Below are 25,000 nucleotides of genomic sequence, written 5' to 3'. Positions count from 1 at the left end.
CTGACTCCTTAGTCGTCCTCAGCCAGCCATACCCTTCTGAGATTCGAACCAGGGCTGATTGCATATGAGGCAGTGTTATTTGCCTCTAAGCCACAAGGTCTCTCTCGTTCTGTTAGCTTTTTTTTCTGCAAGGGAAGATATGTTTCAAATGTTAACTATTTAGATTACCTTGCTAGGCCCCAAACATGGGGCAAATCTTTATTTCCTGTTTTCAGCCTATCTTGAAGGCTATCGAACAGGCAGTAGTCACACCGGACAATTCATATATTTGTGTAAATTACTAACAAAGAATTAAAGGGAAACTGAGATGCATTTCTGACTCCTTAGTCATCCTCAGCCAGCCATACCCTTCTGAGATTCGAACCAGGGCTGATTGCATATGAGGCAGTGTTATATGCAATCAGCCCTGGTTCGAATCTCAGATGGGTATAGCTGGCTGATGACGACTAAGGAGTCAGAAATGCATCTCAGTTTCCCTTTAATTCTTTGTTAGTAATTTACACAAATATATGAATTGTCCGGTGTGACTACTGCCTGTTCGATAGCCTTCAAGATAGGCTGAAAACAGGAAATAAAGATTTGCCCCATGTTTGGGGCCTAGCAAGGTAATCTAAATAGTTAACATTTGAAACATATCTTCCCTTGCAGAAAAAAAAGCTAACAGAACGAGAGAGACCTTGTGGCTTAGAGGCAAATAACACTGCCTCATATGCAATCAGCCCTGGTTCGAATCTCAGAAGGGTATGGCTGGCTGAGGACGACTAAGGAGTCAGAAATGCATCTCAGTTTCCCTTTAATTCTTTGTTAGTAATTTACACAAATATATGAATTGTCCGGTGTGACTACTGCCTGTTCGATAGCCTTCAAGATAGGCTGAAAACAGGAAATAAAGATTTGCCCCATGTTTGGGGCCTAGCAAGGTAATCTAAATAGTTAACATTTGAAACATATCTTCCCTTGCAGGAAAAAAAAAAGCTAACAGAACGAGAGAGACCTTGTGGCTTAGAGGCAAATAACACTGCCTCATATGCAATCAGCCCTGGTTCGAATCTCAGAAGGGTATGGCTGGCTGAGGACGACTAAGGAGTCAGAAATGCATCTCAGTTTCCCTTTAATTCTTTGTTAGTAATTTACACATATATGTATGTATGTATGTATATATATATATATATATATATATATATATATATATATATATATATATATATATATATATATATATATATATATATGATAGATTATAGACAGATTGATTGATTGATTGATTCTCCTCCGGCTTTAGAATTGATAGATAGATAGATGAGATAGAGATGATAGATATATGTAGATGATAGATAGATAGAGATAGATGATAGAGATTATAGAGATAGATGATAGATATACATATGGATAGATCAGATAGATGTAGATGATAGAGAGATAGAGATAGATGATAGATTATAGATTGATTGATTGATTGATTGATTCTCCTCCGGCTTTGGAATTGCTAGATAGATAGAGAGATAGAGAGATAGAGATGATAGATATAGGTAGATGATAGATAGAGATAGATGAGAGAGATGATAGATTATAGATAGATTGATTGATTCTCCTCCGGCTTCAGAATTGCTAGATAGGTAGATAGAGAGATAGAGATAGAGATGATAGATATAGGTAGATGATAGATAGAGATAGATGAGAGAGAGAGAGAGAGATGATAGATTATAGATAGATTGATTGATTCTCCTCCGGCTTCAGAATTGCTAGATAGGTAGATAGAGAGATAGAGAGATAGAGATAGAGATGATAGATATAGGTAGATGATAGATATACATATGGATAGATCAGATAGATATAGATGATAGATAGAGATAGATGATAGATTATAGATAGATTGATTGATTGATTCTCCTCCGGCTTTAGAATTGAGAGAGAGAGTGAGAGAGAGAGAGAGAGAGATGATAGATATAGGTAGATGATAGATGATAGAGATAGAGTTATAGATAGATATAGATAGATGGTAGATATAGATATGGATATGGATAGATGATATAGATAGATAGAAATATAGATACTGATTGATTGATTGATTCTCCTCCGGCTTTAGAATTGCTGGAAAACAAAAAAAACCTACATTTTTCTCGGATAGATTCTCTCTGCCCAACCGCTTCCGTCAACCTCAAATGTTTGCATTTTTTCTTTTTTTTTCTTATGTCTAGAATTCTCACCTCGCCCAGTCCTTGAGGAACCTGGTCTGTCAGAATCCCTCCTGCGCCCCCATCAACGGCTCGCCGGAGCCCCCCAAAGCCTGCGCAAACCCCCATCAAGTCAACGGAATAAGCAACTGGTGAGTGGGTCCAGGCTCTTTGGATCGGATTCCGCTCTGCGATTCCGTGACTCTCGTCAGGATTTCCTGCTCGAGCAGGGGGCTGGACTGGATCACCTCCCAGGTCCCTTCCAACTCTTACGATTCTGTAAGGATCTCCTGTTTGAGCATGGGGTTGGACTAGATGACCTCTAAGGTCCCTTCCAAGTCCATTTGCCTATGATTCTGTCAGGGTCTCCCACTCAAGCAGGGGTTGGACTGGATCACCTCCCAGGTCCCTTTGTGCTCTGTCATTGTATAGTTCCCTAAGGGTCTCCTGCTTGACCTCCGAGGTCCTTTCCAACTCTTGATTCTGTCAGGGTCTCCTGCTTGAGCAGAGGGTTGGACTAGATGACCTCCAAGTTCCCTTCCAACCCTGTCATTCTATGATTCTGTCAGGGTCGCCTGCTTGAGCAGGGGGTTGGACTAGATGACCTCCAAGTTCCCTTCCAAGCCTGTCATTCTATGATTCTGTCAGGGTCGCCTGCTTGAGCAGGGGGTTGGACTAGATGATCTCCAAGTTCCCTTCCAAGCCTGTCATTCTATGATTCTGTCAGGGTCTCCTGCTTGAGCAGAGGGTTGGACTAGATGACCTCCACGTTCCCTTCCAACCCTGTCATTCTATTATTCTGTCAGCCGGCCCCATAATCTTCAGCCAAGCCGGCCCCATAATCCTCAGCCACTCCATTCCCCCCCAGACCGTCCAGCCGGCCGCATAATCCTCAGCCACTCCAGTTCCCCCGCAGACTGTCCAGCCGGCCCCATAATCCTCAGCCACTCCAATTCCCCCGCAGAACGTCCAGCCGGCCCCATAATCCTCAGCCACGCCAGCCCCATAATCCTCAGCCACTCCAATTCCCCCACAGACCGCCCAGCCGGCCCCATAATCTTCAGCCAAGCCGGCCCCATAATCCTCAGGCACTCCATTCCCCCCCAGACCGTCCAGCCGGCCCCATAATCCTCAGCCACTCCAATTCCCCCGTAGACCGTCCAGCTGGCCCCATAATCCTCAGCCACTCCAATTCCCCCGCAGACCATCCAGGCGGCCCCATAATCCTCAGCCACTTCAATTTCCCCGCAGACCGTCCAGCCGGCCCCATAATCCTCAGCCACGCCAGCCCCATAATCCTCAGCCACTCCAATTCCCCCACAGACCGCCCAGCCGGCCCCATAATCTTCAGCCAAACCGGCCCCATAATCCTCAGCCACTCCATTCCCCCCCAGACCGTCCAGCCGGCCCCATAATCCTCAGCCACTCCAATTTCCCCGCAGACCATCCAGCCGGCCCCATAATCCTCAGCCACTCCAATTCCCCCGCAGACCGCCCAGCCGGCCCCATAATCTTCAGCCAAGCCGGCCCCATAATCCTCAGCCACTCCATTCCCCCCCAGACCGTCCAGCCGGCCGCATAATCCTCAGCCACTCCAGTTCCCCCGCAGACTGTCCAGCCGGCCCCATAATCCTCAGCCACTCCAATTCCCCCGCAGAACGTCCAGCCGGCCCCATAATCCTCAGCCACGCCAGCCCCATAATCCTCAGCCACTCCAATTCCCCCACAGACCGCCCAGCCGGCCCCATAATCTTCAGCCAAGCCGGCCCCATAATCCTCAGGCACTCCATTCCCCCCCAGACCGTCCAGCCGGCCCCATAATCCTCAGCCACTCCAATTTCCCCGCAGACCATCCAGCCGGCCCCATAATCCTCAGCCACTCCAATTCCCCCGCAGACCGTCCAGCCGGCCCCATAATCCTCAGCCACTCCAATTCCCCCGCAGAACGTCCAGCCGGCCCCACAATCCTCAGCCACACCGGCCCCATAATCCTCAGCCACTCCAGTTCCCCCGCAGACCGTCCAGCCGGCCCCATAATTCTCAGCCACTCCAATTCCCCCGCAGACCGTCCAGCCAGCCCCATAATCCTCAGCCACACTGGCCCCATAATCCTCAGCCTCTCCATTCCCCCCCAGACTGCCCAGCCGGCCCCATAATCCCACCCGACGACATCCCCGCCGAGCTGTCCGCTACCTTGACCGTTTCTTCTCTCCCTCTCCCTCCCTTCCCCTCCCCGCACAGCCTGAACGCCGTCGCCAGCGCCGGCGGCACCTGCCCTCCGGAAGGCCCGACCTCCGACCGGCCTCTCAAGAGACCCATTCCGGCCAACCACAGCCTGCCCGGCGTGGCCTCTGGCCTGGACAGCAGCTGCGTGGCGGCCCGGATCCGTCCCATCTGCCGATACAAGAAGCGCCGGCTGGTGAGAATCAATTCCATCGCCCACCTGAACCGAAAGGTACGTCGGAGCGCTTCAACCGCTCCGCAGGCCAGGCGGACCTGGCGAGCGGGCTCCTCGGAGAGTCTCCCAGCTGGGGAGAAGGGAAGAGGAGGAGGAGGAGGAGGAGGAGGAGGAAGGACTGTGGGGTCCCTGGGGCTCTCTGAGTTGGGGGGTTCCCTTGCAGACGTCTCGTAACCCAACTAGGCAACGTCATCAGGGCTAGAAGGAAGGAAGGAAGGAAGGAAAGAGAAAGAAAGAAAGAGAAAGATTGGACTGTGGGGTCCCTGGTGCTCTCTGAGCTGGGGGGTTTTCCTTGCAAACGTCTCGTGACCCAACTAGGCAACATCATCAGTGCTAAAAGGGAGGAGGAGGAGGAGGAGAAAAAGAAAGAGAGAGAGAGAAAGAAAGAAAGAGAAAGAAAGAAAGAAAGAAAGAAAGAGAGAGAAAGATTGGACTGTGGGGTCCCTGGGGCTCTCTGAGCTGGGGGGTTTCCTTGCAGACGTCTTGTAACCCAACTAGGCAACGTCATCAATGCTAGAAGGAAGGAAGGAAGGAAAGAAGGAACGAAGGAAGGAAGGAAGGAAGAAAGGAAAGAGAAAGAAAGAAAGAAAGAAAGAAAGAGAGAGAAAGATTGGACTGTGGGGTCCCTGGGGCTCTCTGAGCTGGGTGGTTTCCTTGCAGACGTCTCATGACCCAACTAGGGAACATCATCAGGGCTGGAAGGAATGAATGAAGGAAGGAAGGAAGGAAGGAACGAAGGAAGGAAGGAAGGAAGAAAGGAAAGAGAAAGAAAGAAAGAAAGAAAGAAAGAAAGAAAGAAAGAAAGAAAGAAAGAAAGGACTGTGGGGTCCCTGGTGCTCTCTGAGCTGGGGGGGTTTCCTTGCAGACGTCTCATAACCCAACTAGGCAACGTCATCAATGCTGGAAGGAAGAAGGGAAGGAAAGGAAGGAAGGAAGGAAGGAAAGAAAGAAAGAAAGAAAGAAAGAAAGAAAGAAAGAAAGAAAGAAAGAAAGAGAAAGATTGGACTGTGGGGTCCCTGGGGCTCTTTGAGCTGGCTGGTTTCCTTGCAGACGTCTCGTGACCCAACTAGGGAACGTCATCAGGGCTAGGAGGAAGGAAGGAAGAAAAAGAAAGAAAGGAAAGAAAGAAAGAAAGAAAGAAAGAAAGAAAGAAAGAAAGAAAGCAGGATTGTGGGGTTCCTGGTGCTCTTTGAGCAGGTTGGTTTCCTTGCAGACGTTTCAGGACCCAACTAGGGAACGTCATCAGGGCTAGGAGGAAGGAAGGAAGAAAAAGAAAGAAAGGAAAGGAAGGAAGGAAGGAAGGAAGGAAGGAAGGAAGGAAGGAAGGAAGGAAGGAGGATTGTGGGGTTCCTGGTGCTGTCTGAGCTGGTTGGTTTCCTTGCAGACGTCTCAGGACCCAACTAGGGAACGTCATCGGCGCCGGAAGAGAGGGGGGAACTTATGGAGAGGAGGAGGAGGAGGAGGATAAGGGAAAGAGGGGGAGGAAGGAGAGGGGTGAGGAGGAGGAGGAGGAGGAGGAGGAGGAGGAGGAAGGCCTGCGAGCGACCCTTCGCTCTTTCCGCCTTGCAGCCGCCCAAGCCGCTCAGCCTGAGGTGCAGCTGCGAGCAGCCCAACTCCTGCGTCTTGTGCGAGTTCAAGGCCTCGCTCCAGACCCTCCGTCCGGAGAGCCTGTCCTTGGAAGAGCGGATCGCCCTGCTGGATTCCGGCTTCCACCCCATCCTCTCCTTCCCGCACAGTGAGTAAACTTTTACTCCGCCTCTTTACTCCGACGCCTCCCAACTCGTGACATATTACAACCCCGGGGCCGGCTTCTTCGCTCCTTCCGTTCGGTGGGTTTGTGTGTGTGTGTGTGTGTGTTTTGTTTTTTGTCAGAAGGACGGAGCGGACGCCTTGGCGGAGCGCAGGTCGCCGTCCTCCTCCTCCTCCTCGGCTTGGAACGGGACACACACACCCCCCGTTCCCGTCAGTAAGCGAGACAACAGCTGCTCTAAGCGCATCTTGTTCAATTCGTTGCAGCCAATGTTCGATCCGTTGCCGGGCCGTTCGGCGAATCGTGCCTTTTTTTTTTTTTTTTCCCCCATCTGGCTTTGCCGGATGGAAGGTCGCAAAAGGGGGGGGCCTGGATCTGCAGGAGGGCGTCTCCGTGCGACGCTCGCCGAGACCGTCGGAATGTGGGGTTGCTGTGTCCACGGTCGAAAATTAAAAAAAAAAGTGGCGGGGGGGGGTCCTGTCCCCCCTTTTTTTTTTTTTTTTTTAGTTCATTGCCGTTCGAACGTTGAACGGTCAGGATTTATCCGTCGAGGAACGTTTTTCAGACGGGGGGAAAAGTTCCACGAAAGGATCATTTTGAAAGAGAGAGAGAGAGAGAGACAGAGAGACACAGACATGAAGAAAGAAAGAGAAAGAAAGAAAGAAAGAAAGAAAGAAAGAAAGAAAGAAAGAAAGAAAGAAAAGAGAAAGGAGGGAGGGAGGGAGAAAGAAAGAAAGAAGGGAGGGAGGGAGGGAGAAAGAAAGAAAGGAGGGAGGGAGGGAGGGAGAAAGAAAGAAAGAAAAAGAAAGAAAGAAAAAGAAAGAAAGTCACATGCAGAAAGAAAGAAAAGACATGCACAAAGACAGGCAGAAAGAAAGAAAAAGAGAAAAAAGACGCAGAAAGAAAGAAAGAAGGGAAAAAAGAAAGACAGACCTAAAGAAAGAAAAGGAAAAGGGAGGACAGTCATGCAGAAAGAAAGAAAGAAAGAAAGAAAGAAAGAAAGAAAGAAAGAAAGAAAGAAAGAAAGAAAGAAAGAAAGAAAAAGAAAGAAAGAAAGGAGGGAAGAAAGGAAGAAAGAGAAAGAAAGAAAGTCACATGCAGAAAGAAAGAAAAGACACGCAGAAAGAAAGAAAGAAGGGAAAAAAGAAAGACAGATGCTGAAAGAAAGAAAAGGAAAAGGGAGGACAGTCATGAAAGAAAGAAAGAAAGAAAGAAAGACATGCAGAAAGAAAGAAAGGAGAAAAAAGAAAGACCAGACTTGCAGAAAGAAAAACCGAAAAAAGACACGCAGAAAGAAAGAAAAAGGAGAAAAAAGAAAGACTTGCAGAAAGAAAGAAAGAAAAAGAAAAAAGAAAGACATGCAGAAAAAGATAAAGGGAAAAAAGAAAGACAAGACTTGCAGAAAGACGAAGCAAATGACAGACATGCAGAAAGAAAGAAAGAAAGAAAAAGAAAAAAGAAAGACATGCAGAAAAAGATAAAGGGAAAAAAGAAAGACAAGACTTGCAGAAAGACGAAGCAAATGACAGACATGCAGAAAGAAAGAAAGAAAGAAAGAAAGAAAGAAAAAAGAAAGACATGCAGAAAAAGATAAAGGGAAAAAAGAAAGACAAGACTTGCAGAAAGACGAAGCAAATGACAGACATGCAGAAAGAAAGAAAGAGAAAGAAAGAAAGAAAAAGAAAAAAGAAAGACAGATGCTGAAAGAAAGAAAAAGGGATGCAGAAAGAGAGAAAGAAAAAGACAGGAAGGAAGGAAGATAGACAGACAGACAGACATGCCTCCCTGCGGCAAAGTCCCTTCGAACTCTAATTCTGGAAGGGTCCCCTGCTTGGTCAGGGGGCTGGACTAGAGGACCTCTGAGGTCCCTTCCAGCTCTACCGATTGATTGATTGATTGGCTTGAGAGACGGGGTGCAATAGCCGTAGTCCGTGTACTCCAGCCCTCCTGAAGTAAATTTCATCGCTCTCTCTCTCTTTCTTTCTTTCTCTCCCTCTCTTTCTCCCTCTTTCTTTCTCTTTCCCTCTTCTCTCTCTCCTTTCTCTTTATTTCACTCTTCCTCTGTTTCTTTCTCTTTATTTCTTTCTCTCTTTCTCTCCCTCCCTCTCTCCCTTTTTCTTTCTCTATTTCTTTCTCCCTCTCTCTGTTTCCCTATCTTTCTTTCTTTCTCTCTCTTCCTTTCTCCCTCTTTCTTTCCCTCTTTCTCCCCCTCTCTCCCCTTTTTATTTCTCTTTCTTTCTCTCTTCCTCTTTCTCTCTTTTTTACTTCTTTCTCTTTCTCTATTTCTTTCTCGCTTTCTTTTTGTCTATATTTCTTTATTTCTTTCTCTCTTTTCCTCTTTCTCCCTCTTTTTTCTTTACTTTCTATTTCTTTCTCGCTCTCTTTCTCTCCCTTTCTCTATATTTATTTCTTTCTCTCGATCTTTCTCTCTCCCTCTCTTTCTTTCTTTTTTACTTATTTCTCTTTCTTTTTTTTCTTTACTTTCTCTTTCTCTTTTCCTCTTTCTCTTTTTTTCCTTTACTTTCTCTTTCTCTATTTCTTTCTCGCTCTCTTTCTCTCCCTCCTCTCTTTCTCTCCCTTTCTATCTTTCTCTCTCTCTCTTCCTCTTTCTCTCTCCCTCTCTTTCTCTCTTTTTCTTTTACTTTCTCTTTTATTTCTTTCTCGCTCTCTTTCCCTCCCTCCTCTTTCTCTTTCTCCCTCTCTTTCTCTCTTTCTTTTTTACTTCTTTCTCTTTCTCTATTTCTTGCTCTTTCTTTCTCTTTTTCTTTTTTCCTCTTTCTCCCTCTCTCTTTTTTCTTACTTTCTCTTTCTCTATTTCTTTCTCGCTCTCTTTCTCTCCCTCCTCTCTTTCTCTCTTTCTTTCTCTTTTCCTCTTTCTCTCCCTCTCTTTCTCTCTCCCTCTCTTTCTCTCTTCTTCTTTTACTTCTTTCTCTTTTATTGCTTTCTCGCTCTCTTTCCCTCCCTCCTCTTTCTCTCTTTCTTTCTTTCTTTCTCTCTCTCTCTCCCTCTTTCTCTTTCTTTCTCTTTTCTTTTTCTCCCTCCCTCCCTCCCTCCCAACAGGCAACCCTCTGCATTTGCACCTCGAGGCCTTGCTCCGAGAAGACCACTGGCCGAGCCCCAAACCCCAACCTCGGAAGCCGCCCCACGGCCGCTTGAAAGACCTGACCAACAGCGTCTGCTCCCCTTCGCTCGCCGCTCCGGGTAAAGTCGCGCCGGGCAACGGGGCTCCCCCTGCAGGATGGGCGGTGTAGTTCGAAAGGGGATCCTGGTTTTTCTTCATCTGGCTTATCTCCGGTCCCCCAACAATGATAGCTAGATTCTCTCTCTCTCTCTCTCTCTCTCTCTCTCTCTCTCTCTCTCTCTCTCTCTCTCTCTCTCTCTCTCTCTCTCTCTCTCCGTCTTTCTCTCTTTCCATCTCATCCTCTCTCCATCTTTTCCCTCCCTTTGTCTTTTCTCATTCTCTCTCTCCGTCTTTTCTCTCCTTTTCTCTCCCTTTCTCTCTTTGTCCATCCTGTCCCTCCATCTCTTCTCCATCTTTCTTTCCGTCTCGTTCTCTCTCTCTCCCTCTTTTCCCTCCCTTTTGTCTTTTCTCATTCTCTCTCTCCGTCTTTCTTTCCGTCTCTCTCTATCCTTTTTTTCTTTCCCTTTCTCTTTCTCATTCTCCTTGTCCCTCATTTCCTGTCACTCCATCTCTTCTCTCCGTCTTTCTCATTCTTTCCATTTCCATCTCTCTCCCTCATTCTCTCTCTCCATCTTTTCCTTCCCTTTGTCTTTTCTCATTCTCTCTCTCCGTCTTTTCTCTCCCTTTCTCTCTCTCTCGTTCTCTCTTTGTCCATCCTGTCCCTCCATCTCTTCTCCATCTTTCTTTCCATCTCGTTCTCTCTCTCCCTCTTTTCTCTCCCTTTTGTCTTTTCTCATTCTCTCTCTCCGTCTTTTTTTCCGTCTCTTTCTCTCTCTCCTTTTTTTCTCTCCCTTTCTCTTTCTCGTTCTCTCTTTGTCCCTCATTTCCCGTCACTCCATCTCTTCTCTCCGTCTTTCTCATTCTTTTCATTTCCATCTCTCTCTCTCTCTCTCTCTCTCTCTCTCTCTCCCCGTCTATATCTTGTCTGTATCTTTACCTCTAGCTAATCTATATGTATGTATGTGTCAACATATCAACTCTGTTGTCTGTCTCTAATTTGTCTTAATCTATTTCTGTCTAATCTGCCTAGCTATATCCGATCTTATCGCTATCTAGTCCACGTCCCTTTCTATTTAATCTATCTAATCTCTATGTTGTCTGTCTGCATGATCATCTGTCTATCTGTTTCTGTTTAATTCTCTAAACTCTTATCTAGTTGTCTGTCTAAATCATCATCTGTCTATCTGTTGTCTGCCTAATTTATCATCTGGGTGTGGGTTGGGGTGGGTGGGTGGGTGTATTGTCTGTCTAATCTCTAATCTGTGCCTAATGATCTAGTCCAGTGATGGGAGACCGAGTGCCCAAGCTCTAACCCGAAACCCACTCATGTATCGTGGGCGTGGCCCTTTGGGTGGACGTGGCCGGGGTGGTAACAGCAGACTGGATGGGACTAAAAAGTTCAATCAAGTCCGACTTTGCAAGATCTTTCCCCCCCCCGCCCCGCGAGAAGTTGACATTGATTGGTGTTTTTTGTGGGTTTTTTGCGGAGGCCTAAAACGCAAAGGTTTTATAAAAGCCAGCTGAAGGCCTAGGACTGGGGCGACGGCGCGCGTGCCCACAGAGAGGGCTCTGCGTGCCACAGGTTCGCCACCACGGATCTAGTCTGTAATCTCTTGTCTACCTACTTACCTACCTATCATGCATCTATATCATGGGTCTTCAAACTCGGCCCTTTTATGACTCATGGACTTCAACTCCCAGAATTTCTCAGCCAGGCATGCTGGCTGAGGAATTCTGGGAGTTGAAGTCCATGAGTCATAAAAGGGCCGAGTTTGAAGACCCCTGATCTATAGCATCCCTCATCTATCTGTCTATCATACATCTATATCAATATCTATCATGCAACTATATTATCTATCTACCTATTTATCATACATCTATATTTATCAATATCTATCTTGCACCTACATCATCTCTATATCTACCTACCTATGACTGCCTATATCTATCTATCACCTCTATCTACATATCTATCTACCTACTTATCATGCATCTATATATCATCTGTCTATCATACATCTATATTTATCACTATCAATATCTATCATGCAACTGTATCATCTACCTATCACATCTATACTTATCAATATCATGCACCTATATTATCTATGTATCAATCATACATCTGTATCAATATCATGCACCTACATCATCTCTCTATCTACCCACCTACCTACCTACCATGCATCTATATCATTCCTCTATATCTTATCTATCTGTCATACATCTATATTTATCAATATCATGCAACTATATCATCTGCCTATCGTACATCTATATCAATATCTATCATGCAACTATATCATCTGTATTGTACATCTGTATCAATATCATGCAACTATATCATCTGTCTGTCATACATCTATATCAATATCATGCAACTATATCATCTGTCATACATCTATATCAATATCAATATCGTGCAACTATGTCTTTATATTATCTTTATCTTTATTAGACTTATGTACCGCCCTTCTCCCGTAGGACCTGTCCTGTAGGACCTGTCACATTTATATTTATCAATATCATGCAACTATATCATCTGTCTATCATACATCTATTTCAATATCATGCAACTATATCATCTGTCATACATCCATATCAATATCGTGCAACTGTATCACCTGTCACATTTATGTTTATCAATATCATGAAACTATATCATCTGTCTGTCATCTATATTATCATGCAACTATATCATCTGTTTGTCATATTTATCAATATCATGAAACTATCATCTGTCATAAATTGTATCAACATCAATATTATGTAACTGTCATACATTTATATTTATCAATATCAATATCATGCAACTATCATCTGTCTCATACATTATATTTATCAATATCATGCAACTATATCGTCTGTCTATCGTACATCTATATCAATATCTATCATGCAACTATATCATCTGTATTGTACATCTGTATCAATATCAATATCATACAACTATATCATCTGTATCCAAACTCATATATCAATATCAATATCTCATGCATCTATATCCTCTTATCATACATCTATACTTACAAATATCTATCTCATCTGCATCTATCATCTATCATACATCTACACTTATCAATATCTATCATGCACCTACATCATCTCTATCTCTCTGTATCTATCTAAACTATCATAAAATCTATATCAATATGCATCATACATCTGTACTTATCAATATCAATCATACATCTATATCACCTCTATATGTATGTATCATCTATATCTGTCATCTATTATCACACAACTATACTTACCAATAACAGTAGCTTATCATGCATGTATATCGACTATTTATCTATCTGTATATCTTATCATCTCTCAATCTTTCATCTATCGATCATCTCTATATCATCTATCTCGATGTCTGTCTAATTTGCCGATGTCGGTTGACGTTTCAAAGGTCGTTAAGCGTGAAAACGGTCAGGAGTGCCCTCCTTTCCTCCCCCCCCCTGCAAATGCCCCTGTAACTTTGCTCGCTCCACGGACCGTTATAAGTCAAGGACGACCCGTGTGATAAAGGGACGCCCAAAGGCGTCCAAACACCGTTCCTATCTGCATTAGCACTCGCCTCCCCCTCCCTTTTGGGAACTGTCAACGGACGCTAAAGGGAGCGTGTTTTTCTTTAAGCCGAGGCCTTGCCGGTATTTCTAGCCGAAAGGCAGACTTGCCAACGCCGTCGTTCGGATCGGGATTCTCGGCGAGCCAAAAATTGAGTTTCGGGGTGGGTGGGAAGCCAGGTGGACGAAGGAATTTAATTACCAATTTCTTATTCCCCCTCCTTCGTTGAAGCCCCCGGCCATGGGGCGGAACCATCTCCGACTTACAACGCTTTCTCTTCTCTCTTCTCCTTTCTTTCCCTTTTGTCAGCTGCTCTGCTGAAAGGGCTGGCCAGGTACAGCCTCTGCGCCCCTCCCCATCGTCCTCGCAGCAAGCCCGGCACTTCGCATCCGGCGCCGTCTTCCTTCTGCCTCGAAAACTCTCCTGGTCCAGCCGCCAACAATGTTCCGGGTCATCCCACCACGGCCGGCAGCTCAGCGCTGGTGAGTGAGCGGGAACGGGATCCTTTGGGACACACACACACACACACACACACCTCTTCCCTTCTAGCCCTGAGGAGGTTCCCTAGTTGGGTCACGAGACGTCTGCAAGGAAACCACCCAGCTCAGAGTCCTTCCTTCCTTCCTTCCTTCCTTCCTTCCTTCCTTCCTTCCTTCCTTCCTTCCTTCCTTCCTTCCTTCCCTGATGACGTTCCCTAGTTGGGTCCTGAAACATCTGCAAGGAAACCACCCAGCTCAGAATCCATCCTTCCTTCCTTCCTTCCTTCCTTCCTTCCTTCCTTCCTTCCTTCCTTCCTTCCTTCCTTCCTTCCTTCCTTCCTTCCTCTTCCTCCTAGCCCTGATGATGTTCCCTTGTTGGGTCCTGAAACGTCTGCAAGAAAACCATCCAGCTCAGAATCCTTCCTTCCTTCCTTCCTTCCTTCCTTCCTTCCTTCCTTCCTTCCTTCCTTCCTTCTCCTCCCTTCTAGCCCTGAGGATGTTCCCTAGTTGGTTCCTGCAAGGAAACCACCCAGCTCAGAGAGCCCCAGGGACCCCACAGTCCTTCCTCCTCCTCCCTTCCAGCACTGACGACGTTCCCTAGTAGGGTCACGGAACGTCTGCAAGAAAAACAGCAAAACTCTTTGAGAACGTCAAGGAGCCCACAGTCATCTCCCCCTCCCAAATTCCCACCTAGTACTGATAATGTTCCCTAATTGGCTTGAGAGACGTCTGCAAGAAACCCCCACCCCACCTCATCCCCCAGGCTCTGAGACCACCAAGCACCACTCGATTCAACCCCTAGCTTTCAAAACCCTTCCCCCTGTAATCCACCCCAGGGCGGTCCCAGGGAAGTCGGCCTCGCCTCTCTGTCCATCCATTTAAAAAAATCAAAAAGACCGTTTCGGGGATGCGGCGAACCAGACGTGCGCGATATCAAGCGCTACCGTAAAAGCAGAGAGGTTGAATTAAGGCGGTGTCTGTCTGTCTCTCTCTTTTTTTAAACGATTGTGGTTTTGTTTTTTTGTTTTTTTGTTTTTTTTAAATTTTCCTCCCGATCAGCCCGCCAAGAAGAAGAAAGCGGAGACGTCCTACGATATCAACAACATCGTCATTCCGATGTCGATGGCTGCAGCGACCCGGGTGGAGAAGCTGCAGTACAAAGAGATTTTAACCCCGAGGTCAGTTGGTTTTGAGAGACACTGCTTGACTTGAGTTAGAAAGAAGGAAGGAAGGAAGGAAGGAAGGAAGGAAGGAAGGAAGGAAGGAAGGAAGGAAGGAAGGAAGGAAGGAAGGAAAGAAGGAAAGAAAGAAAGAAAGAAAGAAAGAAAGAAAGAAAGAAAGAAAGAAAGCCGGGAGGAAAGTCCCCCCGGCTTTATGAACGTGTCGACTTCACCTCTTTGTTTTCTCCCCCTTCCTTAGCTGGAGAACAGTGGATCCCAAAGAGTTGGTGATCTTAGAAGAGGCAGACACGGAGGTAAGAGACGGATCTCCATCAGGGCGCACCTCTGGCTGAGGAATTCTGGGAGTTGAAGTCCACCAAGTCATACAAGGGCCCAGTTGGAAGACCCCTGTCTTAAAAGCATCCCGGCTGAGGAATTCTGGGAGTTGAAGTCCCCCCCCCCAGTCACCAAAGGGACCCCGTCTTCAATGCCTGCGCGCACCTGCCCCTTGCACAAAATCATCCCGTCACGCGCACGCTCGCACTGGGCCGCCAACCTGGAAACGTCTACAAGGAGGCTATCCAGAGAGCACCTCCAACCCCCCCCCCCCCCCCCCCCGTCCTTCCTTCTAACCCTGATGAGGATCCCTAGTTGGGTCCTGAAACGTCTGCAAGGAAACCACCCAGCTCAGAGTGGAGCAAGGACTCCACAGTCCTTCCTCCTCCTCCTCTTCCTCCTCGCCGTTCTCCTTCTCTTCCTTCTCTTTGCAGACCTCGTTGACCTCTGCTTTCTTTCCTTCTAGCTGGAAGACACATCGGATGAAACGTATCTGAACTATCACCAAAAATTTGAAGAGCTGGAACGGGCTCGCTGGGATTCCTGGACGGGAACATCCTCCCACCGGCGAGGCAACAGGTATTTGTTCCCGCAGGGTTTCCCCCCACCCGAGAGGCTCCTTCCGCACGAGAAGATGGCGGGTCTACATTTCGGTCCTTGCCTCACGGTTTCTTCTGCCCTCCCAAAACAGAGGTCCCCAACCTTTAGGGCACCAGGGACCGCTTCTGTGGAGGAAGCTTTTCCCCCCTCCCCCTGCGGATCGGAGAGTGGGCGTATTGGGTGTGAGATGATCTCACGAGGTCGATGGGTCGTTAAGGTGCTTCCAAGTAAAAGGCATCACGCAGAGATGCAATCATATAAAGTTTATTCAATGATAGATTAAAGAGAAAGAAATACTTGGCATGAAGGCATTCATGCCTGCATGTGAGAGAGAACAAAAAAGAAATCAAGCTAGCATAGCATAACTGGAACAGAAGAAGAACTAAACTGAAGAGAGACTAGAAGCTAGGACAAAGAGCAGCCCCTTGTGCAGAGGTATTTATGGGGGGTCTGGGCCCCTCCCTAACCATAAAACTCTCTCGCCAATGGGGCTGTAGGGGTCTGAGACCCTTGGCTCATCAGTGGAAGCAAAGAAGCCTCTTTGCCTCCATCTGATGACCCTTTTGGGTAACTGCCAATGGCTGGCACTAAACATCTAACATTGTGTGCTGCCTGCGTCCCACGAATGGAACTGGTTTGTGCGGACTGGTTGCTGGCATGCCACGGCCCGCTACCGGACCAGGGGTTGGGGAATCCCCTGCTCTAAAGAGATCTTAGGTATGCTGAGGTTGCAAGTTGATGAAGGAGAGAGAGGGAGAGGGAGAGGGAGGTGTAAGGTAGATTAGGTGGGTAGGTAAGAATTGGTAGATTGATTAGGTAGGTGGATTGGTAGAAAGGTAGATGATAGGGATGGATGGATGGAGATTTAGGTAGGTAGAAGATAGCTTGGGTAGGTGGATTAATGGATGGATAGATAGACGGACAGATATTTAGGTAGATAGATGATAGCTTATGTGCGTGGGTGGATAGGTAGGTAGGTAGATAAAGAGATGATAGACAGACAGACAGATAGAGGGAGATGCTAGATAGATAGATAGAGAGAGAGAGAGAGAGAGAGAGAGAGGGAGATCATAGATACAGATAGATAGACAGACACAGACAGATAGATGATAGATAGATAGATAGATAGATAGATAGATAGATAGATAGATAGATAGATAGATGATAGATAGATGATAGATAGATAGATAGATGATACAGATAGATGATGGATGGATGGATGGATGGATAGAGTGATAGATAAAGGGAGATGATAGATACAGATACATAGGTAATAGATGACATAGATAGGATAGAGAGATAAAGGGAGATGATAGATACATAGATGGAGGATAGATAGATGATAGAGATGATAGATACAGATACAGAGGAGAGAGAGAGAGATGGAGATGATAGATACAAATACATAGAGGGAGATAGATAAATAGAGATAGATAGATAGATAGATAGATAGATAGATAGATAGATAGATAGATAGATAGATAGATGATAGATAGATAGATATTTAGGTAGATATTTAGGTAGATATTTAGGTAGATATTTAGGTAGATAGATGATAGATAGCTTGGCTGGATAGATAGGTAGAACAGCTTGGGTGGGTGGATGGATGCATACATAGATACAGACAGATATAGAGAGAGTGAGAGGATAGATACATAGAGGGGGATGGATGGATGGATGTGGTAGATCGATGTGGATTGAATAGGTTGATGGAGAGTTATAGGGAGGTAGAATATAGATAGGTAGATAAGACACAGACTGGCAAACATAGTTGAATGGATGGATGGATGGATGGATGAGACATGATAGATGATAGCTGTAGATACGATGGATGGAAGGATCAGACAGGAGAGATGACAACTAGAGATGATAGCTAGAGAGATGGTGGGTGGGTGAGTGGATTGATGGATAGATCAAAGGGTTCATGGATGATAGCGAGATAGTTGATGTGGATGGATGGATGCATAGATGCGTGACAGATGATAGGTAATGATAGATTGAGATGAATGGATAGACGAGAGATATGATATGACAGCTAAAACAGAGAGAGGGGGATGAATGTATGGATTGGATGGACGGAGATTCTACAAACGAACGATTGGGTAATGTCTCTAGATCAGACGCTTGGGGGGAGGGGGCGGCTTAGAAGAGAGAAGTCACCAACCATTCAATCCGTTGCCTGACCTGCTTCCCTCACCGCCCCAGGAAATCCAATGGATCATTTTTTTTTCCTGGAACAGTTCAACCCTGATTGGGAGCTGGCAGGCCGTGGAGCTTTTCTCTCTTCCCGGCATGTCTCGCGCACCCTACAATTTTCCCCACTTGTGGTCACCTTTTGGAGAGGCGCCTGTCGATGGACACTGCCCTTTCCATCTTTGGGGTGGAAGGAGTAAGATTGCCCACCTCCCCCGCCCACCCCCCTAGCTCCCCCTCCCACCATCTTGGCGTCTTTCCAGAGAGCTGCCTTTTTTTTCCTGGCTGGTAAGTTAATTCAGGTGCTCAACGGGCTTCCCTTTTCTGTCCTCGCAGGAGCTCCCACAAAGCTGACGGGCGCTGGGCGCCTCCTCCCGGCTGCCATGAGAGCGGGCCGAATAGCCTTCACTACCCCCAGGGGGCCAACTCTCCAACCGCATCGCTCAGCCCGGACCCTTCTGGCATCCTTACGCCCCTCTTGCTAAGAGGCCGAGGAGGGAACTCCTTCAGTGAAGACTCTTCCTTCAGTACCGACGAGGTCCAGGTGAGGCCACCGGGGCTGGTTCCAAGAGAACGTGGCCTCCCGTCCATGGGTAACTCCGATTGGCAGATCGTCCTCGGCTTAGGGCAGCCCATCGGGAACGCAATTTGGGGTCTGTCTTTGAAGAGATGCGTGTTCTGTCCCAGCCTACTTGACAGAAACTCGATCCTCAACACAAGTGGTGTCCTTCGGCAACCATCCCCTACTACAATTTACTTTTTATTATTCAACCTAATGCCTTCTCCTTTGCCTTTGGAGCCGCCCCGTTGCGTTCCTCTGTCCTACTCTTTTTTTTCTGCCAGCGCTTTCATGCCTCCTGGATATCTCCCAGCTGTGCTTCGTCACTGTCCAACTCAAGTCTCCCAGCACAGCTGTGTCTCAGCCTGAGCGGGAGTAGAGGGGCCAGGCTCCTCGTCAGGCTGTAAGTCTTGGGAGCCCCCTCAGATGCCCCACGATTGCTTAACGAGAGCCGTTCCCATTGCTGCCCTTAAGCCCCACAGTCTCATGTAGCCACGGCTTCCCGCCAGCTTCCCTATTGACTTCCTAGGGCAGGGGTCGGCGACCTTAAACCCTCCAAAGAGCCACTTGGACCCGTTTTTCCCCAGAGAAAAGAAAACACTGGGAGCCGCAAAATGCGCGCGCGAGGGGGGAGAAGCTTTTTTTTTATTGAAAAGTTTTAACATACATTTTATCTTTAACAGTCCCCCCTCCCCCTCTCCCCCCCCCCCGACTTCCCAGAGCTAAGTACAAGGTATAAAAACAAAAAAAACCAATCATAAACATCCATATGCTAACAACCATAAGCTCTAAAATCTATCACTCTCTGGCTTATATAGACGAGGGGGGAGAAGCTTGATTGAAGAATTTAATTAAAAAGAAATAGAGGCTGCTGTGCATGAGTTCTCTCTCTCTCTCTCTCTCTCTCTCTCTCTCTCTCTCTCTCTCTCCCTCTCTCCCTCCCTCCCTCCCTCCCTCCCTCCTTTCTCCCCCCTCTCCCTCTCTCCAATTTTCTGCTCACCTGGCAAACTGGCTTCACGTCGTTCTCCGACAAGCTGACACACATTCTTATTGGGCTGGCTCTCCTACCCTTGGTCTGCCAGTCCTCTTTCTCCACTCAGTGTGTGTGTGTGTGTGAGTGTGTGTGTGTGTGTGTGTGTGAGAGAGAGAGAGAGAGAGAGAGAGAGAGAGAGAGAGAGAGAGAGAGCTGCTGCTTCCTGCGGAGACGCAGCAAAGGCAGGAGCCCCACCCAATAAGCTTTTCAGCTTGTCGGAGAACAGTGTGAGGCCATTCTTTTTTTACACACACACAGAGAGAGAGAGAGAGAGAGAGAGAGAGAGAGAGAGAGAGAGAGAGGCGCATGTGCCTCTTTCTGTCTCTCTGCAAATGGACTGGGAGCTGCTGAAGGGTGAAAGAAAATGGACTGGGAGCCGCGGGTTGCAGACCCGTATCCTAGGGGAAGCCAGCGGGAAACCGTTGCAAATTGAAATCGCAGCATTCCTCAACAGCTTGTTTAGTGACCGTTTGACGTTCCGACAACCGAGGGCCGTTTTTTTTTTCCCCCACACTGACGACCGTTGCAGCATCCTCCTGGTGACGTGATCGAAATTCAGACCCTTGGCACCTCACTCCTATTTATGACAGTTCCGGTAACCCGAGTCGTGGACTCAAATTTGGACACTTAGGAACTCCTGTTTATGACTGGTCACAACGTCGGGGGTGTGTGTGTGTCACGTGATCCCCTTTTCCGACCTTCCGACGAGCAAAATCAAAAGGGGAAGCCAGATTCGCTTAACAACCGCGCCACTCTCTTTAACAACTGCGACGATTCACTTAATAAGTGTGTGGGGGGGGGGAAAGTCCTAAATCACTTTTTCCTGTGCCGTGGTAACTTCGAGCGGTCGCCAAATGAATACGTTGCACGTCAAGGACATGCATGCATTCCTGCAGAGGTCTGTTGTGACTGCAAGCAGTCATTTAAGCAACAGGTCATAAGTCGAGGACTACCTGTATATGCCTTCTGTTCCTCTTAACTCTGCCGTTCTTCCCCTTTTCTCCAGAACGTGCCGCCTTGGGACCCCCGCACCTTCCCTCTTTCCGACGCCGACTACCGGGCGCTTCATGGCCCCTCCCACAAAACCTTTGGCCAGCCGCGGGACGAAGCCTTGAGGACTAACCACCTTAACGTCGCCGGCTTCCCTCACCCGAGGGAGGTGTTCCTGGCCAAGCGCCAGGTGCCTCACGAGCACGGCGATCGGCAGCGCCCGGCCGAGCCCTTCGTCCCGCCCACGCTGAACAACAGATGACCTCTTGGGCCCCGGAGAGAAGACGTCGGGAGAGTGGCACACCCACACGCTAAGAGAGGCATCACCGAGCTCGGCTGGCGAGCCAGGCGCCGGGCAAGTTGGGCGCAAAGCGGAGGTCCGTCTTTGGACTCGGAAGCTCCCCACGACCGGCGAGGAAGGGCCGGCAGGGGCCGTGAGCCGAGCCTCTGTGGGGGCGGGAGGAGGGGGCGACCTGGAGAAGCCCGTCGGCAGGTGGGAGAATTTGGGAGCACCACAACAGGAAGGAAAGGTTAAGGGCTGTGGGAGACCCCCCCTCCACACACACACATACACACACAAAAAAAATAAAAAAATAAAGGGGGACGCTAAGAGGCTGCATCACACACCCAGATGGGACGCTTGGGAATGGACGCCGTCGACCGGAACCTCGAAAGCAACAGGGAAGTGTGGATTGATTTGGAGAGATGGGTTAGTGGATGATGGGCTTCGTTCCCCTGAGCCGCTGTTGTCGGGGGTGGGGGCTTGCGAAGAAAGGGCGATCAATTTCACACAGTTTATCCTTTTTTAAGCTATCTATGCCGTTCTGGAGTCCGCGCTTTTCCGAACGCAAAAATCCCGTTCCGGAATCGGCGGTTGTTATTATTTTTTTCTCCTAACTTTGGAAATCATGGTTCTCCTGATCTTGGGGGGGGGGGAGAAAAACGAAACAAAAACGAGCAATCATGGTTGCAACCGGCGCTTTCTAGACTTTTCTATCCAGAAAAGTGGTCGATCCTATGCAGTTGTACGGAAATGCTAATTTAATCAATAAAAAAACGAAACTTGACCGGATGAATTAAGAATGAAGGCTCCGAAGTGGTTATTGGGTGGTTTGCTTGGAAATGCTTTTTTTTTTTTTTTTAAATATTTTTTTAAAAAAATTAAAAATATTTTGTCAAATCTCTCTGTCGTCCTGGTCTCAGATGTCCCAAAGGTGCTTTTTTTTTTCCCAAGAGGCAACTGGATTTTTTGGTTTTGGTTTTTTTTTCTTAGAAGAGGTTTCGCTTCTCGTCCGAGAAGCTTCCTCCGGTTCTGACTTCACTTTTCGATCCTTCAGTCAGAATCTGAGGAAGCTTCTCGAGTGAGAAGGGAAACCTCTTCACGGGAAATAGACTGGATGGTGGGGAACGGAAGGATTTATATTCTTTGCTGTCCGTCTTGAGAGCCGTCGAGGCTGCTCGGAGATTGATCTGTGTCCTCGGGGGGGGGGGTTTCATCCGAACGGCGCAAATGGGTGCGGAGCCTTCTCGGAGCTGCTGAAAGAACAACAATGTTGCAGAGCAGGCGTGTCAAAACCCGCATCGTGCTGGTTCCATCGTGCGGAGGCCGCACCCACCCCAGCTCCGGCAACGCCAAAAAAAAAAAGTCGCAATACGTCGCGGCGACTTGACACCCGTGCGGTAGATGGAAGATCGTTGATGTCGTTTCCTGCTCCTTCCGTCCCGGGAGGGCCGTTCAATTTCGACCTGGCACGGCCTCTTGCACCCCCTCCCTCTTTCAAAATCCAGCCGCCCTCTCGGTCCAAAATGGAGGACTGTTGCGCCCCCTCGAAAGAGAGCGGCCCTTGTCTCTCGAACGCAGGGCGGACGGCTGCATCGTGCCCCGGTTGGGTTTGTTCTGCTGCCTTGTGCCAGGAGCTGGCGAAAGGGGGTCGTGTTTGTTTCCCCCGACGTAGTGATCTGCCCGTGGCTGGCTGCCTTCTGCGTGTGCCACGTGGTTCGGTTTGCGTCTTGGGGGCGGGGTTTTATCCCTGGGGTGAACAAGCTTCCCTTCAGAAGTTGGGGATGCTCCAACCCTGGAAGTTTTTAAGAAGAGATTGGACGCTCATTTGCGTTAAATGGTAAACGGTTTCCTGCCCGAGCAGGGGGTTGGACTAGATGACCTCCAAGGTCCCTTCCAGCTCTGTTCTGTTCTGTGTTCTATGTTCTGTTCTATAATCTGTTAGCTCCTATTCTACGCTATTTATAATCCATTATCTCCTATTCTATAATGTTATACCGCATTCTACGTTCTATTCTGTAATGTTATCCTATTCTACCCTATTATCTCCTATATTATAATCTGTTATCTCCTATAATCTGTTATCTCCTACACTATTCTACAATCGATTCTCCTATTCTATAATGTTATCTCCCATTCTACCCTATTCTATGTCCTATGTTCTATTCTGTTCTATAATGTTATCTCCTATTCTACACTATTCTATAATCGATTATCTCCTATAATCTGTTATCTCCGACCTACACTATTCTATAATCTATCTCCTATTCTATAATCTGTTATCTCCCACTCTACCCTATCCTATGTCCTATGTTCTATTCTGTTCTATAATGTTATCTCCTATTCTACACTATTCTATAATCGATTATCTCCTATTCTATAATCTGTTATCTCCTACACTTCGATAATCGATTCTCTCCTATAATCTGTTGTCTCCTACACTATTCTATAATCGATTATCTCCTATTCTATAATGTTATCTCCCATTCTACCCTATTCTATGTCCTATGTTCTATTCTGTTCTATGTTATCTCCTATTCTACACTATTCTATAATCGATTATCTCCTATAATCTGTTATCTCCTACACTATTCTATAATCGATTATCTCCTATTCTATAATCTGTTATCTCCCACTCTACCCTATCCTATGTCCTATGTTCTATTCTGTTCTATAATGTTATCTCCTATTCTACACTATTCTATAATCGATTATTTCCTATTCTATAATCTGTTATCTCCTACACTTCGATAATCGATTCTCTCCTATAATCTGTTGTCTCCTACACTATTCTATAATCGATTATCTCCTATTCTATAATCTGTTATCTCCCACTCTACCCTATCCTATGTCCTATGTTCTATTCTGTTCTATAATGTTATCTCCTATTCTACACTATTCTATAATCGATTATCTCCTATTCTATAATCTGTTATCTCCTACACTTCGATAATCGATTCTCTCCTATAATCTGTTGTCTCCTACACTATTCTATAATCGATTATCTCCTATTCTATAATGTTATCTCCCATTCTACCCTATTCTATGTCCTATGTTCTATTCTGTTCTATGTTATCTCCTATTCTACACTATTCTATAATCGATTATCTCCTATAATCTGTTATCTCCTACACTATTCTATAATCGATTATCTCCTATTCTATAATCTGTTATCTCCCACTATACCCTATCCTATGTCCTATGTTTTATTCTGTTCTATAATGTTATCTCCTACACTATTCTATAATCGATTATCTCCTATAATATGTTATCTCCTATTCCAGCGATGGGGAACCTTTTAGATACCGAGTGCCCAAACTGCAACCCAAAACCCACTTGTGTATAGCAAAGTCAGCATTGTGGTGCCCGTGGGGGCGTGGCCCGCTGGGTGGGCGTGGCTGCAGTGCTCACGGCAGACTGGGTGAGCGTGGCCGGGTCCAGTCCCTCGCCAAATCCACGGGGGCAGGCAACGCCGCTTGCTCACTTCCTGCCCTGTTGCATGCCACCGTTGTGTGCTTGCCACTCTGGCAAACTTGGCCAGGGCAACGGCGCGCGGGGCCACAAGAGAGGGCTCCGAGTGCCGCCCCTGGCACGCGTGCCATAGGTTTCGCCACCACTGCCCTATAATTTTTTATCCTATTCTATCATCTGTTATCTCCTATTTCTACACTGTTCTATCATTGATTTGTCTCCTATACTATTCTATAATCTGTTATCTCCTATAATCTGTTATCCCCTATTCTATGTTCTATGTTCTCTTCTGTGCTATAATGTTGTCACCTATTCTACGCTATTCTATTCTATAATTATCTCCTATAATCTGTTGTCTCCTGTTCTACACTATTCTGTTATAAATTATCTCCTATTCTACACTATTTTATAATCTGTTATCTCCTATTCTATGTTCTATGTTCTCTTCTGTTCTATAATGTCTATTCTACACTATTCTATAATCTGTTATCCTATTCTATAATCTCCTATAATCTGTTATCTCCTATAATCTGTTATCCCCTATTCTATGTTCTCTTCTGTTCTATAATGTTGTCACCTATTCTACACTATTCTGTAATCTGTTATCCTATTCTATAATCTGTTATCTCCTATTCTACACTATTCTGTAATAGGTTATCTCCTATTCTACACTATTCTATAATCTGTTATCTCCTAGTTTATTCTATAATCTGTTATCCCCTATTCTAGTTTATTCTATAATCTGTTATCCCCTATTCTATGTTCTCTTCTGTTC

At 46.6% G+C, this 25,000-nt stretch overlaps 1 protein-coding gene and 1 long non-coding RNA gene across 3 annotated transcripts in view; both read left to right on the top strand.

The window, feature by feature from the left end:
- The window catches only part of LOC310650513 (KAT8 regulatory NSL complex subunit 1-like), a 33,153-nt gene extending 11,603 nt beyond the window's left edge, over positions 1–21,550 (top strand). The window contains exons 4-13 of one of the 2 annotated variants that reach the window (XM_083380075.1): positions 2,199–2,326; positions 4,416–4,629; positions 6,202–6,367; positions 9,443–9,583; positions 13,434–13,606; positions 14,663–14,781; positions 15,023–15,077; positions 15,566–15,678; positions 18,229–18,436; positions 20,491–21,550. In XM_083380075.1, coding sequence (XP_083236201.1) covers positions 2,199–2,326; positions 4,416–4,629; positions 6,202–6,367; positions 9,443–9,583; positions 13,434–13,606; positions 14,663–14,781; positions 15,023–15,077; positions 15,566–15,678; positions 18,229–18,436; positions 20,491–20,736 — 1,563 coding nt within the window. In that variant the 3' untranslated portion in view covers positions 20,737–21,550. The remainder of the gene's footprint in view (positions 1–2,198; positions 2,327–4,415; positions 4,630–6,201; positions 6,368–9,442; positions 9,584–13,433; positions 13,607–14,662; positions 14,782–15,022; positions 15,078–15,565; positions 15,679–18,228; positions 18,437–20,490) is intronic. The other variant, XM_083380076.1, reaches the window with a different exon arrangement.
- Positions 7,169–8,099, top strand: LOC310650515. Its single transcript, XR_014494393.1, has 2 exons — positions 7,169–7,215; positions 7,249–8,099. It is a non-coding gene; the product is annotated as an uncharacterized lncRNA (long non-coding RNA).
- Positions 21,551–25,000: the final 3,450 nt, after the last annotated feature.

Source organism: Vipera ursinii, assembly GCF_947247035.1.
Source record: "Vipera ursinii genome assembly, contig: SUPER_Z_unloc_3, whole genome shotgun sequence".
In the NCBI taxonomy this organism is placed as follows: Eukaryota; Metazoa; Chordata; class Lepidosauria; order Squamata; family Viperidae; genus Vipera; species Vipera ursinii.
This window is presented reverse-complemented; position numbering and strand designations above follow the sequence as displayed.